We start from the raw sequence: 16,851 nt of genomic DNA on the forward strand, positions 1-16,851 counted from the left end.
CAGTGACATCAGTAAAACTTGCACTGTGACGTTACAACGTAAGCGTAACACCACGTTACCAATGTGTCTGATGCGGTAATGTTACAACATCGTGTATCGATAGTAGTTCAGTGGCTTATATGCTACCATGCTAATACGCGCTATTAGCCACTCTGTCATGCACAAACAGAGCTTCAATGTTTTGTACTTCCGAATGGAAACTATCTTACAATACAGCGTGTTTGCATTCTGGGTGGTACCCATCTCCCCAGTCAGGTGGGCTTATCCTTTATGTGCTATTTGATGTATTTATCATTCAAGCTGACTCGCTCTTGTGTTGAACTTCGTGTCTTTTCACTGATTCACAGCATTGTTCTCTCCCAGGTGCACAGGTGCTCTCATGAAGGCACACACCATGTTGGACTTGAGGGCGGCGAGCAGTCCTTTTGTGTCATCTTTTCCTACCAGCCTTGGTACAGGTATTTTGTTTACTTTTCATGTTTATGGCAGTGTGTCACTGAAAAGACTTTTTGAGTTTTGTTGTGTGTAGGTTAGGGAAGTTCTTGCTGGCCTTAGCGGACCACCACTGGTGCACGTCTAATGGGCTTGTTGTTATATAAGAACTAAATATGGATCACTTGATCAGCATATGCACTTGAGTGATAGTCATCTGGTTTGGAACCATATTTGGTAACCTTTAGTGTTCACAACAGACCCTGCATGCCTCATGATGACGAAGTACAACCGCCTGAGTTCTCCTATTAAGTTAATGTAAAAAAATAATAATGCTGGTATACAGTGATATATCATGAAAATAAAGATGTCATTGTCATGTTGCACATGACAGGTTATGGCTTTTTTTGTTGTGATTCCAACCATCTATGGTACAGACTTTGAAGTGGCTTTTTTGCATCTTCCTGCAGTGCCTGGCATTTGCCTCTGTTTATTTGTACTTTGTTTTTTGCCGCTCCGTGTGAGCCGACAATCACTCATTAAAGATTTCATTCGTTCAACCCGCGGCCATGTCCTTGCATCCTAAACCAAATCACTGCAAAACATAACAGACGTTTTAATTCGAGTCCTACAAATAGTTCAGCTCAATTTTTCCACACGCCCGTAGGCTCCACTTTTGAGCATCACACTTAGAAACAAAAGATTGACAGTCAAAAATAATTACATCTTTACCTGGGGTTGTCAGCCCCGCCCACTGCCCCATATGCACACACCTTTTTGCATACCTCTGTGTGTGTGTGTGCGTGTTTGCCTCGCAGGGCTGCAAATGCACGTCCATTCCCATGAAAATTTGGCATGTCGAGAGAATATGAGAGAATATGTCGAGTGTACATGAATATATATTATAGAAAATAATTATTGTTTTATGAGCAGAAAACAAAGTGAAATACTGTAATTATAAATAATGAATGGATGGAACTTTAGCTCGATGCCGAGCAATCTTGACCCTCAACTTGATGAACCCTTGTCCAAGCCTGGGCGGAACGCATTGCTGATGGACCAGGTGGGTTATACAGACTTCCCGTACATCCTGGCGAGATGGAATTCAATCGCGTTTGTCACCTTCTTTATCAAATTACTGGCACTCGCAACTTTATTTGGCCCCATGGCGGGTTATTTAGCAGTCACATCAATAAAAAATGCACAGACAGTGAGTCAGCAATACATAGGGAGCTTTGTTTGGGCACTCGAGAATGGACTGTTTTTTTACTTGCAATACTATATGAAAATTGAGACAGAGTACAAAAATGTTGCTGCAAATTTTCAACGAAAACTGAATCATACAAAAACTGGGGTGTACAAAAACCGAGTATTGACTGTATGGGTTTTTACGGGTTGTAAATGTCATGTTTAACTTTTATAAAAGCGCTCCTAAGTCCTTGTTTCTGTCTTCTGTCACATTCCCACACAAACCAAACAGTCCCCAAATGCAGCATGCACGCCATATTTGACTCCAGGCTGAACTGCACTCTGTTGATTTATTCCACACTTTCAGCACTGCGAGGTCCAGTAAAAGTGTGCAGACAGAGTGCAGCTCCAGCCGGTGGGACCCGCGGAGTAAACAAGCGCTCCGCAGCTTATGTAAGCGTACAAAGACGTGGTCAGGATGCCTCAACATCTGCCATCCCATTCGCTGGGCTGCTAATACTTTCTTCAAAGGGGCTTTTTTTTTTGCAAAGTGTCTTCTGAAATTGAACTTGTGCCTCGGGCTCTCAGCACTCTTTGATCAGATAATGACGGACTTTTTAGTAACGAGCTTCGCCTCAGCAACTTCAGTGCGTGTTTTGACACACCAGATCAAGAGATAGACGCGTTACATGTATTATCGCCGGTTAGAGGATTTTCTCAGGGTATTATTATTATCTGCGGAAAGGAAGGGAACTTTTATGAGCGTCCACATGAGGCAGCAACTTTAGACACCCACCAGACAATTCATGAGGTACGCGTGCACTTCATTTGCACTGAGGCAGCAACATCTTCCCCCCCAAACAAGCCAGTTTGCATCGGTGTTGCTTTTTGTGGAGAGATTTTCCGTGATGATGTAACATCTAAAATCAAACACATTGATTCAAATCACCAGTCAAAACGGTCCGAGACAGGACCCTGTCTTTGCAGGGGGTCGTATGATCACACGACAGCTGGCGTCTTCGTCCTGCATTGCTTGTTAAATCAGGTGAGACACACACATTGTTCTATTGCTATGGGCTCACATGCATCTGCGCGCACACATGGAGGTAAAGTATGTGTGTGGTGACCGTGCAGGTAGACACTTCATGGTCGCTGACTTGAGTGATCGTATGTTGTGTGAACACACCCACACACACAACATGCCTGTTTGCTGATGGAGGAGGCTAATGAAGGCTGTGGTTCAGGGGTCCCAGGTGGGAAGGGGGGAACCTTCTTCTCAGGGCTATCTCTTACAGGTCAGTGATGATCCAGTGACAATGCGTACATTTGTTAATATGCACACATCACTCATTCACAATTGTCACAGAAATATATTATTTCTCTCTCTATGGATACCTGCAGTTTACAATGTAACTGTGAATCTACAGGATTGTAGGCGACAACAATGTATCCTGCTGGGACTATTCTTGCAAATGGAGTAGAGTGTAGTGGCTCTACCTGGTGGGAAGTTGGCAAACTGCAGGTTCATTAACACGTTAAAGGGATAGTTGGGATTTTTTGACATGACGTTGAATGACATCCCCATCAGCAGTGTACTACAGCAACAGTGACTTACGCCCCCCGCCCCCAACTTGGTCCTGTGAATCCAGTTCCGGTCGGAGATCCGTGATGAGGCTGGCGGTAATGCCACTCTTCTTCCGTGACGGAGCGCCCCGGCCATCTTGTTTACATATGTGTTCCACAGCGGAAGACGATGCGAACGTCTTCATCACATGCACATGAATGCGCAGGCGACATTGTGCAGGGATACGCCGGGAGAAAAATATAACACCGAGCATTTTGTGAGGTCTGATTTTTTTGAGGGGACATTGTTGTGACACAAATGTATTACTCTTTTGAAAGCATATTGTTTTGACAAGCCAAACTCTACTTAAATGGCCCCAGCAACTAAGCAGAACTATGTTTCTCGTCATGGATCTCTGACCAGAACTGGACTCACGGGACCAATTGGGGGTGTAAGTCACTGTTGCTGTACTACAGGTACACTGCTGATTGCTGATGTCATACAACTTCATGTCAAAAGATCCCAACTATCCCTTTAAACCACGAGTGTCCAAAGTGCAGCCCGGGGGCCATTTGCGTCACTTAGTTTGTTTTTTATTGGCCTGCGGCATATTGTAGAATTTAAAAAAAACAAAAACAGAAAAAATATGGAAAAATGGAGCACAAAGGCGCAATGTAAAATGGAAAAAGCTGAAAAGTTGATACTAAAAACCGGTTCAATTCAGAGAGTGAAAATTGCACATTGTGCAGAGTGCAATATTTCAATAATGTACTGTATTTCCTAATTTCTTTCGATGATTAGGTAATTTACAGGTAAAGAACATCCCGAATACAGTATCTCATGTAAAAATTGTCAAAAAGTTAAAAATTGTAAACTAATTGTTCGGGTGGTTATCAAAAAACAAACTGAAAAAAGGTTTTAATATTCTTTGCTTTCTTTTAGTTGAACTCCTGAAATCAAATCAATGTTCCACCATGTTCACATTTTTGGAGATACTGTATGTGCAAAATTTCATTGAATAAATTAACTAAGTTAAATTTAAACGATGACTTAACTTGAAAGTGGTTTGATGGCGCTATCTGCAGGTGGAAAGTGTGCTGCAGCTATGAATCCAGCAGAGGGCGCTGTCTCACTAGTCGATTCACTCAACATTTTCCAGCAGGAAAATGCTTCGACAAGACATGATGTTGTGTAACTGCACGTTTTGTAAGTGCAGTACTGTAGACTAAATTTAGACGCGTACTATAAGGCAGGGATATCCAAAGTGCGGCCATTTGCCACCAGTGAAGGGCCATTTGCAGTTTTTTATTGGCCATCGGCACATTGTAGAAAGAAAATTAAACCAGAAAAATAGCAAAACTGGGAACAATAGTTTTATAATAATAATACTTTAAATCTATACATTATAATTTTTTTAGCCTTTGTATGAAATTTTGAAGAAATGACAAAAATATCAAGTGGCCCCCCTCATCCTTTTGATTTTTCAGCATGTGGCCCCCCGTGGAAAAAGTGTCACACCACCACTTTAAACGTATTATTTTAGTTTATTTTTGTTACAGCTCTTGTAGTGCATTTCATTAGGTTGTGCATCAAATGAAGTGGTTCAAGTGTTACACATACACATACACATGCACGCACGCACGCACACACACACACACGCACACACACACGCACAGTGTTTCTAATGTTTAGAAATGGACTCCATGTTCTCCTCTTCTCTCGGGTGTTTTGATTGGCTGTCTGGTGGTGCATGTTAATGAGCAGGGGGGCAGCGGGACGCTTTTAAAGGCAGCAGCCAGCAGGCGGGGGGTGAGAGTGTGTGTGGAGCCTCGTCGGGACGCGGGCAGTGGACCTCCTCCATCACTTCCACTGCTCCACAGTTAGTGGATTTGAAGCTCTGAGCCTTTTTCATTTGGTCAAATTATTTTCTGCCAGAGTTCTTTAAAGTGTTTGGATTTTTTTGAGGAGAGAAAAAAAAAAGATTTCATCTTCTCACTTGTGCAGACATGCTTCGGTGCACAGCAGTCCTACTTTTCCTGGTGGTGGCCTTATACGTCCTGAGTGCAGAAGGTAAACCAAAAAAAAAAACATGTTTTTTGTCAAGCTGCTGCTTCATTATCTTGTAATAAGGTGATGAAATCCCACTTTTGTTGTGGACTTTGCAAGCTTTTTCAACATGACCTGTCACTGGAGAACAAAAAACTTATTTCGTTAGAGGCTCCATGCATGGATGGGCGCATATAGAAAAGGGCTACAGGGGGGCTTGAGTATGGAATCAAATGAATTAATAGACGTGGGAGCAGGAAAACATTGCCCAATGCAGCACAAGTTTTCAAATTTTTTCAGGAGAAATGCCAGATTTAGATGTGATCATGTATTGCATTTGGTTATATTTGGAAAGATGTCTTGTGTGTAAAAGTGTTTGGTGTAGTAAACATTACTTCAGCGCTCTGTATAGGAGGCAGGGCACAATACAATACCATTTTTCTATCATACAGAGCATTTGTTGTTGCCGTACAATGAAAATCCCGTATATCCAAATTGTTGTGATATTTTTTGTTTTGATCCCAAAACAAAATATATTTTTAAAAATGATATTTTTAGAATATATGTTTTATAATTTTATACAAAAATCACAAACCTTGCAGATACTTGTTTTTTTATTGGACATCGTCAATAAATGAACTTTGCATTCACCATTCGTACCTCCTAGATTGTGTGGTTGGCATATGCCTTTTTTGTATTGGCCTCTTGGGCGGTTATGACTGAGACCTATGAATTCTACCTAGCAACAACTGATATTTTCTGTTTGTGTCATCTATCACATTGCCATTGGAAGAGACATTGGATATGACAGTAAGAGATTAAGTGCCCCAGTATTTTATCCATTGACAAAATAAGTGTCTGCAAAATTTGTGTGTTTAAAAAAAAAAAAAAAAATCTCAGTACGCTTTATTTTTATTGGCCTTTGTTGTCGCGCAAGGTGTTTGCGCTGTGTTGGCTGAGGGATGTGACAGCTTTATTGTCACGCGGTGAGGCGGCTGATGGATGCTGCAAACCTTGGACCATAACGGTGGTCAACTCCCACAGCTCCCACCCCGCCTCACCCATCACAAACATCTTACTCTCCAAAATAAATTGCTTTTATTAGGCACTCACACATGGCCCGTAAACCACAGCAGGGGGAGATGGAGTACTGGTACGGGATCCCATTAGAGAGGGTACCTAATGAAGTGACCCTAGTACTGTTGAATATTAGCAATGGCATTAAACAGTGACTATTTTAAGCAAACCTTCACAATTAAGAAAGTCACTTTGTCGACTACTTGCAAAGAAAAATTGCCTTTTTTCTTACAATTCTGACCATTTCTAATTAGATTAATCTGACAATCATGTTAGTTTTCAAATTAATTAATCGTGATTAATCATCATTTGCCACTATGTCTGAAATATGCTAATTTTTGCAGTATTTTATTAAGATTATGTATACTTGTATGTATTAACAGCTCCAAATGAACTGAAAGTTTTAATCGAGCTACCAGACACATCTGAAACTCTATTTGCCTAAAACTATTCCATAGAAGAATCACAGTTTAACTGTTGTTATGAGCAATGAGGGGTTGTGTGCAAAGACACCACAAACTGCAATTTAAGTTGGATTTACATATTTTGAGTGTATTTTCTACGATATCCAAATGCAGCAAACTGTGCTTCCGCATTAACAGTTAACTGAATGCATCATCATCATGTGAGGGCCAGCTCAGAGAGCACAGTGCTAGTTTGCTAGCGTTATATGAACCAATAAGTGAGTTTAATGATTATGTTTTACATCAAGAGTGAGTTACTTGTGTGAGTCTTAAGAATATCCACTTATTGTTTTTGTCTTTCTGTTTCTTTATCCATGAGTGTCACACTCTGTGGGTACGCTACACTGTGCCGGTCATAACAGAGGTGTGGCTTGCCATGATGCAAAATCGCCACTTCCTGCTTCGAATATCGTGGCTTCACTCTATCATGTTTATCAAAATGTATTAATCATTGCTGCTTCGTGGTTGACTATGGCATATAATTGGTAAAAAAAAAATGTTTATTTAAGGAAATGTTACATTTTTTTACCTAAATTAAGCATTTTCAGCATAAAAATGGTTCAATAAGCTAAAATACAAATATAAGGCATTCATAAGACTCATTCAAAGACATTTTGTGATATATAGTATTCTACACTGGTCACTAGGTGTCAGTAATGTTGCATTAAAGAGACAATATCCACCGCAGGAAGTACTGTACAGAAACCGTAAGTAAAAAAGTAGCAGATTATGTCTTACATGTCTTTTCTATATTGGTTAATATGAGTGTAAAGGTGACTACAGGGGCGTTATTTCATGTCTAGAGTGCTCTAATAATGTTAAAAAACTAATGTACACAGTCGTAAACAGGTTTTGTATGCTCTTAATGACGAAAATATTCCATTTATAAGTAAAGAATCCTACTTTGCGGGAATTTACTTTTCACAGTAGGGTCTGGAACCAGTTAACAACATTAAAGGGGAATTACTGCAATAAAAGTCATTTAGTTACCACCGTTAACACGTTATTTTTGACAGCCCTAATTAAAACCAAGCCTGGGTCTTGGGTGCGACTTTCATGAAGACAAAGTCTGCTGTGATTGTTTATTATCTTTGTGTTCCCCTCCTCTGCAGCTTACAAGTGCCGGTGCACCAGAAAAGGACCAAAGATCCGATACAAGGATGTGCAGAAGCTGGAGATCAAGCCCAAATATCCCTACTGCCAGGAAAAGATGATATTGTGAGTTACTTTTTATTAGTAGTATTATTTCTATCACATGCATGCACGGAGATGATCTCGTCCCCTTTTATTATCTTTTGCCACACCTTTAAGACTTCCTCCACATCCTCCTCTTACTTTTGTTTTACTGTTTTTCCACAGGCAGTTAACTTTTTTATATTTCCTCACTGCCCTAACACCTAACATGTCAAGCAATCCAATGAAACACCAACGTGTGTTGCGTTAACATATGTAAACATTGCGTGTGCATTCCACTATAAGCGGTAAAGAATCCATTCATACTCTTTAAAACATATTTGTATACTTTAACACAGTTGTACTCACGTTTTACATGGAGTTTTGTCGAAGGTGCAGTGAAGGGGACAACAACAACAGGGGCGGTTATGTCAGCCTCACCAGGCCACAGTTGCGTAAGATGCGCTCTGGGCTGCCCTCTGCCGGCCAAATGTGGCATCACACACACAAGAAAAACTACATCTAGCGTCAGTTCACATGGGGGAAATGACAACGGGAAGGTTCCTGTGTGCGACTAAATTCACCTTAATAAGCTGTTATAGTAACAATATTTTAACAATAATAATATTTTGATTAGTTAATGGATGCTTTTCACCATTTTCTGCTTTCACATTCTTGTGATTGTTCACAAACCTGACGTGTGTGTGTGTGTGTGCGTGTGTGTGTGTGTGTGTGTGTGTGTGTGCTGCTCTATTTGCATGTGACAGGGGCCACCACCTACTGGTGCCCGGTGAAAAATTAGTCTCAGCAGGTTCTGGAAAGGCACGAAAAGGAAAAGGATAGAGGGAGGGAAATAAGCAAAAGACCCCCGTTCCACCCTAGCTTTTGTTGTCTTGTGGTGGTTTTGGCTCGCGCAGCTTGTTTAGCTTGTTTTGGCATTCCGGCCTGCTGCTGTTGCTGCTTACCACAAGACACATAGTCCTGAATCATCTCACTTAGCTGGATTTTCTCTCTGAAATGTGTTATTTTGTAGCTGAATGGCGGCTGGTTTGTATTAGCAGCTATGGCTTTGGATTTGTTGGAATTTTCTACTCTTGTGAGAACAAAATGTGTAAATTGTGAAACTGTAATGCACCTTCTGGAGAAAATACACTTTTAACTGTGGTTTTGTCTGGAATCCACATTAAAAATTTGGATGATACGCACTCCGATGCAGAGGCGTTAGGCCGAAAAACAGATATAGTTCATTCAATGAGAATCACGCAAAGTGCAACAAAGCCAACAAAGGAGGGAGCAGCAGGCACCAACTGAGTTTTGTCTTGAGCTGGCAAAAGGCTCCAGGAAAACTTACTGTTTTAAAGCAAAGAGAAGCAGAGCCAAGGGCAGGCTGGATGGCAGGGAAACATTTGGGCATACTACTAGAAGACACAAATAAAATTAAATGTCCAACAAGTAGAAGTCCAAGTGAGCTCGTCCTCCGAGCATGGAAGAAAGAACTGGCGTCTCCCAGCTACACACAATAAGTTTTAAGCAGCCAGACAGCCAATCAGCAGCAGGGGCACCCGGCTTTCCCACCTCCTGCTGGAGTGACCCAGCTGACTTCGGACGAGAGGCGGGGTACACCCTGGACTGGTCGCCAGTCGGCCATTAACCAAGTCATCATAATTTCCATCACACAGGACGCACACTTTTAGCATCATAATTGTCATAAGAACTGTCATACACTCTGGTGAATACACGTACAGTCATGTGACATTTGTTTTTTAGCATTGGACCAATTGGTTTAGTTTTTTTTTAATTAATTTTTTTAATTACCGCAATATCCTGACTTAATTCCTGTAATACTATGACTTTTTCCCCAACCTAGTTTCCCATAAATTGGAACTTTATTATTTGTTTTGTTTGCTTCTCATAATATAAAAATCAACTCTATGCTACTAAAATTCTATTTTTTTCCCTTATAATATTAAAACTACGATATTTTTCTCCTTAGAATATAGCTTTTAGACTTTATTTAGACTTTATTGTAAAAGTGGTCCTGTTTTTTTGGCCATTTCTGCTGTTTTTTTGTTTTTTTTTCCTCTATTTCAACTTTTTTCTTGTAAATTTTCTTCTCATAACTATGACTATTACTATAATATTTTGACTTTATTCTTGTAACATTAGAACCTTCTCTGTAACCTCATTTTCCAAAAATTACAACTTTATTTGTTGATTTGTTTGTTTCTCATTATATTACAACATTTTTTTAAACTACTTTTTTCTTTAGTATTTCATCTTAATGCTACCTAAATATAAAAATATTATGACGTTATTCTCCTAAAATTAGCAATTTTTGTTAGATTACAAATTTTTTAGTTAATATTTTGATTTTATTCTATAAATTATTGCGGATTTGTCCTTTTTCGCTGCTGCTGTTGCTGCTGTTGTTGTCAGTTTTCTTGTTAAATTATATTTGTAGGATGTGCCGCGGGCCAATAAAGCAACAGCCGCGGGCTGCACCTTGGACGCCCCTGAACTATACAATATAAGCATTCAGCATATTTACACATATTTACAGCTTTAAGAAAAGTCAAAAAGAAAGAAAATAAAATGCAGATAAATCATCAAAAATACACCCCAAGTTGTTATTTAAACAACAGAAGGAAAGATGTTCCGTCACCATTTGGCAGGCGAAAGAGCGAACAAATCCAAATCCAGTCCAAAACCAAAGTGGGTGCCTTACAAAGCGGCACCACATGGTAACAGAAGCACTTTCATGTGCACACACATTGCACTGCGTGCCGTGATATCCCACTAAAGAACCTAAAGAGGCCGGAAAATAGCTGGCAAAGCTTTTAATCTAATCCTGATAGTCACTGAATGTGCCTTTTCAAACCTGTTCTCCCCAAGTCAACTCATTTAACATTCATGGTTTCAAGAAGAAGGGGGGGGGCAGAGGTGAGGCCCAGAGCATGCTGGGTGATTTTCCCACATTTCTCTTCTTTGGCCTGAATATGCCACATGCAGGCACTAAAGGTTTTGTCTTTTTTATGCCTTCTTCTCTGTTTTTATCCATGTATCATCAAAATGACACAGGACGGTACAAATGCAATAGAGCAGGGATATTCAAATACAGTAGTACGTCGGTTTTTGTTATTAATTTGCTCCAAAAGGTCAGACGAAAACCCAAATGTGCAAAAACCGAGGCAATTTTTCCATTAGGAAATAATGTAAATCAAATGAACCCATTCGTGATACCCAAAAATTTGAAGAAAATACATTTTATACAGAATAATTATAGTTTTTCATGAAGGAAACATGAAATAATAAATGACGAATGAAATGAATACATGAACATCAGCAAGTAGCTGAGCTGTGGGGCGTGGGGGGCGGGCACCATCATTTCTCACCTTGTTTATCAAATTGCTGGCACTTGCAACTTTCTTTGGCCCCATGGTGGATTATTTAGCAGTTGCATTCAGAAAAAAAAAAATGCACGGACAGCAAGTCAGCAACGCGTGGGTTGCTTTGTTTGGGTGCTGTACTCCGTGGAACGATACAGTACAGCGCAGTAAGAAAACCGAATAGATTGGTGACAATTTTTGTCCAAAACAGAATCATACAAAGATTAGGGTGCTTGAAAACTGAGGTTTGACTGTAAAACAATTCCAGAATTCTATTTGCTGTTATCCTTATTTTGCATATGCAGTAGAATACGGCTGTTCATGGGTGTAGCGACCCCCAGCGAATAGTGAAAAACCATGAACAAAAGACACACCCATAAAAAGCCCTAAGCCGGGGAGCTCGCATGGGAAGTGCTGCTCTATTGATTATTTCTTGTTTTGTTCTCTTCCTAAAGTGTGACAATGGAGAACGTGTCCCGCTTCAAGGGTCAGGAGTACTGCCTTCATCCCAAACTACAGAGCACCAAGAATCTGGTCAAATGGTTCCGCATCTGGAAAGACAAACACAGGTAAGTTGACCCATAGACTCAGTCTTTTACGTCAGTTGTGGTCAGGGTCAAACACTACTCTATTAGTGGCATTGCAGTATTTGGCCAACAGCATTCTGTGTTAGTCTCATGTTTCTTGATGCAGTGAATAGATCAGGGGTCACCAAAGTGGTGCCCGTGTGCACCAGGTAGCCCCCCACGACCACATGAGGTGCCCACAAGCCTGCTTTCCATTCAGGTTTTCAGTTAATAATGAAAGAACAGTAGAAAGAAATGCATTCTGAAATACAAAATGTGAGTTGTGGACACCAGCATTTTGTTAATGTTCTGGTTAAACAAGCATATTCGCTTTGTTTGGGTTTAAAATAAGCTCTGAAAATAAATGTTACAAAAATGAGTAGCTCTTGGCCATTTTCATTTTGTAAAAGTAGCTCTCACAGGGAAAAACGTTGGTGACCCCTGGAACAGATACATTGATGTTGCGAAAGGCTTAAATGACATATTCTGAGCACCGACTACACGTAACATCAACCGAAGGAATTATTGTCTTCTTTTCCTGCTCAAATGAATTCAACTTTTACACACAGAACGAAATCACAAGAGTGGCTGTTTTGCATAATAAGCAACAGGGGGCACTATAATCAAATTAAAGACATTTTATGTGGTATTCTCCCATTGCACGTTTATTATTATTTTTTAATACTAGTTAAATCTGTTTTTCATGTACTGAAACACACACAGGGGTCAAGATAGCCAGGTAGAAAGATAAATACTGTCAAATCTTTTGCAGGAAATGACTATGCTACAGCAGCCACACTGACAGACAGTGTAGTACAACAATAATAAAATGAGAATTTAAAAATTTGGAGTAAAATAAGAAAAGAACATAAAAATAAAATCAATAAAACACAATACAAATAAAGAAAAAAACAAATACAGCCTCCTATCCATTATATATTGTCACTACTTGTAATGACACTCACCAGAGGGGTATTATGCTATATTACATTATTTACTGCATTATTTACTGTCTGCATTTATTAGACTTTCCCAGCTTTTCTGTTGAGTTATATAGGTTGATAGGTTTCTTTTGCATTATTATTGTACAGAATTTTACTTTTTTATTTTATTTTTATTTATATATGTATTTTTGTATTGTTTTTAATGTATTTTTTTTATTTTTTTACAATTTTACTTTTTATAGTTTATTATTTTTTGGTATGACGTTTGTTTGTTTTTTTATTAACCTGCATGTGTGCCTTTTGTTGTATCTACTGTATATTATATCAAGCTGTTAGAACTGTGACTTTCTCTTGGAGATGAATAAAGTATATACTGTACCTATCTGGATTTTTGCTGTTCTGCACTGGGCGGTGGGGGGAGAAGGTTGTAGGTCAAGGTTCGGCGCCGTAAAGAAGATGGTTGAGTTGAGCAAACATCGCAGCTCGGATATTAACACACGTGATTTGTTTTAGTGTGGAAAGCACCTGGCAGGAAAACAAAAGACGCTTTCAGTAAAAAAAAAAAAAAAAAAAGAAAAATGTAATAAATAAATGAATGATCTTTTTTCTTCCAACAGGGTTTACGAGGCCTAAATCACCGGCGAGTCATCACAACAAGAAGATAATTAAAAAAAAAACAAGACAACAACTAGGACACCACTGGGACTTTTTTTTGTTTATTCGTTTTTTGACGTTGCAAAAAATCTGCACTACTTCCTCTTCTTCCTCAAGCCATCAAGAGATAATCTACTGTATAGCTGACATTGATATATCAAACTAGTGGCTTTCTTTTGGGGGGTTTTGGTTGTAGTTCCTACTTCTGATAATGAATATAACAGTTGAGTGGTACATTCGGTCCGCTCCCCCAGAAGCTATCGGACGGTACGTTGATAATAAATGAGCTGATTTTATTTACTACAATTTTTAATAATAATGTTTTATTGCCACACAAGTATACCTGCAAATATGACAAAGAACACATTTTACTCATGTTTTGTATGCATTCCAATGTAAAGTGCATTTTGTAAACAGCCTATTTGTTAGAAAGACTTTATAGTGTCATGTATGTTGAATGGCGGCATTATAGTTTCGGTTTGTTTTTTTTGCTATTTAATTAGTTTTGGGACCGGGTGGGTGTTCAAGCGTTCAACAGTCCATTGTGTGTAAAAAAAAAAACAAAAAACAATAATAAACACAGCAATAAAGCGTCTAAAAGCAACCTATGTTGGATTCATTTCACGGACATGTAAACATGGGATAGTGAAAGTGCAATTAAAAAAAAGAGTTCTATGTAAATCTCATGGTAGCTTCTCAAAATCGCTCATACAGTTCAACATACTGGTGTAAAATATTTCTTGACAACAGAAATACAAACATTCCAAAAGCCAGAATGTCAAAATGCTGTCACAAGTACTTCCACCAGGGGGCAGTGTAGTAGAATTGCACATTTTTTCATCCATAGGACCAGCGATACGTTTTACTTCAAAATATTAAATGATTCTGTGATATTTGCCTTTGATTTGGCGTTTTATGATTATAATCAGAATATAAATATTTGAGGCAAATTCTTATCAAAATATTTACTTGTGAACAATTTAACAGTACCTAAATGCAACAATATAAAGCGATAAAACAATATCGACAAAATAATAAAAAGTATTCACTTATTCTATTTTATTACATACAATACAATGTGAACAAAATATAACAATATGAAAAGTAAATATCAACAATGTGAACAACACAATATTTGTGAAGACAGACAAGAGCTAGCGACATTTTAAAAATTAAAGTTACTTTATTTTATTTATTTTATTACAAAATATTAAAACTTTTTTTTTTAAATAGCCAGCTAATAGCGCTATTATCGACCTACTTTCGATATTTCGATCGATCCTCTCCTCAACCCCAACTTGCAGGTTGTATTCCAAAGACCCTTCAAAAAAGGCGAGTCAAGACACATGTGACTCAGAAATTTGTCTTTATCTCGTTTATCGACCAGAAAAGTCACAAATATTTACCTTTAGTCAATAAATGTTCTCGTGGAGGTGTGGGTCAGTATTTGGCAGTTGCTTCCTCCTCTGTTGCGACTGAGGAAGGAGGCGGAGTCAGGATTTGGCAGCTCTGTCCCTGGAGGGGTGTGTGCGCGTGTGTGTGCGCGCGCGGTAGACGACTTGCAAGCAAGGAAATCGAACAGCAACTCGTTTCCACTTCTAGCATATTCTGACATGAGCCCGACGCGTTGTCTGCTGCGCCTGCTGTGAGCAGCACGTCCACTTTGCCGTCACTCCAAACGGACAGCGGCCACCGAAAAGCCGGAGCCGGAAATTGATGCTTGTCGGCCCGCGTTGCTGTTTGTTTTTGCCCTGGTAAGATTGTTAGCTTGCTTTGCTAACAGCTCTGCTCCACTCATACGTATTACAGCATCGAATGCTAGCAATGCTAAGCTAACGCTCTTTACGTTTATGCAATGATTGTGGACTGGGAGTGAGTTAATAAACCACGTTTGGGTGCTTAGATAGACATTTTAGCGCACACTAAATTGTGTAAAGTGTAGCGTTTTTTAAAAAAAAACGGCGCTTCTTGGGGGCTAACTGTTAGCTAGAGATTAGCTCGGTTCGTTCCATCAAACCGTCGAAGGCAGAACATGATATGTAAATATATTTTTTATTATTATTAAGTACACATGCTGCAAATTGCACTTTAAATATATTCTAGGCGTTTAGTTTCTTGCATCTGTTGCGTTGCTTTGAGGCTGTCTCGCGTCGATCACCTGTTTTTGACATTTTTAGCACATCACTAAAACACTAAATGACTCTTGTTCTAGTCTTATTCTAGTCTTATGTTATCGCCATGACGTGCGCCTTGCAGTCTTAATTGTGCACATGTTTCATTACGTACAGTTTCTGATATTCTTTCCCTGTTTTGGAATGCTCTTGTAGGGGTCATGTTGTGGCATGTCATTATGACGTGACTCTCCTTGACGCTTGATTTTGTTTCGTTAATTGTTCCAATTGATGTTTCTGACTTGACAGCAAAACTTTGACAAATGTTATGAATTTTGCATAATCTCATCCGGCCACTGACCTGAATTACCATGGATTTTCCTCCCCATATAGTGACATCTAATACAAGATCATTATAAAAACACGCCTTGTGCTCATAACACTCATAATTCACATGCATCTCCTTTGAGGACATGTTTTAACCCTTTGAAGTCCAGGGTGAGATTGACATACTGTTGTTTACATTTGTATTTCACCTTAAGAACTGTTTATCTTGCCTCAGTTGCTTTCCTTTTATCCAGTACAACCTCACATGTGTGGTTGGAGTTTATTTTTTTTCATGGTAATGACATTTTTGTTGTATTTACGGTCAAAATGTGTAACGTGTAATTATGTACACGACAAATAATGTGTCCCATTCCCCCCCAAAAAGCGTCATTGACTTCAAGAAAGCTGAATGATCCGTGATGTGCGTCTCCATGGCAGTTGGCCGCGTGACGGCACTGTTGGCTTACCCTTCGCGCCGCAACCAAATGTCCTCTGCTGCTTTGACTGATTGATTCACCAGTAGGAAGGTGGCTTCATGTTCCGTTGCCTGTTTACTTTTGCTTTCCAAGCGGCTGCCTTCCTGCACTCAAAGCGCTTACAAATGAGAAGTAATGTGACGGCGCAACAATGTGTCTCTTGACTGCTTGTTGTATCAGTTTCACATTGTACTGTAATAGTTTGGCGTTTTCCGCTAATACGGTGCAATATCATTTGTTTTCAAATGTATGTCAGTAGACACATTTGTTTTAAGTAACATTTAAACATCCTTAACGGTGTAAAAATAAGTTAACTGTCCTTGATGTTGAGTCATAAAAACACTAAAACACAGTTGGCCGTATCGAATGCTAATACAAGTGTTGATAAAATGTGTGGTCAAAGAGGCACGGCCAAGCTTCACGTCCATAGCATGCGAGATCTC

At 39.3% G+C, this 16,851-nt stretch overlaps 2 protein-coding genes and 1 long non-coding RNA gene across 6 annotated transcripts in view; 2 read left to right on the forward strand and 1 right to left on the reverse strand.

Moving 5' to 3' along the window:
* Nucleotides 1-4,981: 4,981 nt before the first annotated feature.
* On the forward strand, nucleotides 4,982-14,098 carry cxcl14 (chemokine (C-X-C motif) ligand 14). Its single transcript, XM_054792542.1, has 4 exons — nucleotides 4,982-5,254; nucleotides 7,884-7,989; nucleotides 11,786-11,899; nucleotides 13,458-14,098. Exons 1-4 carry the CDS (start codon nucleotides 5,191-5,193, stop codon nucleotides 13,471-13,473), a joined length of 300 nt encoding a protein of 99 aa, XP_054648517.1. The 5' UTR covers nucleotides 4,982-5,190; the 3' UTR covers nucleotides 13,474-14,098.
* On the reverse strand, nucleotides 13,105-15,058 carry LOC129190125 (uncharacterized). Its single transcript, XR_008572932.1, has 3 exons — nucleotides 14,901-15,058; nucleotides 14,756-14,815; nucleotides 13,105-13,365 (listed from the first exon to the last, which is right to left on the reverse strand). It is a non-coding gene; the product is annotated as an uncharacterized LOC129190125 (long non-coding RNA).
* The window catches only part of fam13b (family with sequence similarity 13 member B), a 45,958-nt gene continuing 44,108 nt past the window's right edge, over nucleotides 15,002-16,851 (forward strand). For 3 of the 4 annotated variants that reach the window (XM_054792533.1, XM_054792532.1, XM_054792534.1), the window contains exon 1: nucleotides 15,002-15,248. The gene's annotated coding sequence lies outside the window, so the exon portion shown is untranslated. The remainder of the gene's footprint in view (nucleotides 15,249-16,851) is intronic. The other variant, XM_054792535.1, reaches the window with a different exon arrangement.

This window comes from Dunckerocampus dactyliophorus, chromosome 11 (assembly GCF_027744805.1).
Source record: "Dunckerocampus dactyliophorus isolate RoL2022-P2 chromosome 11, RoL_Ddac_1.1, whole genome shotgun sequence".
Classification (NCBI taxonomy): Eukaryota; Metazoa; Chordata; class Actinopteri; order Syngnathiformes; family Syngnathidae; genus Dunckerocampus; species Dunckerocampus dactyliophorus.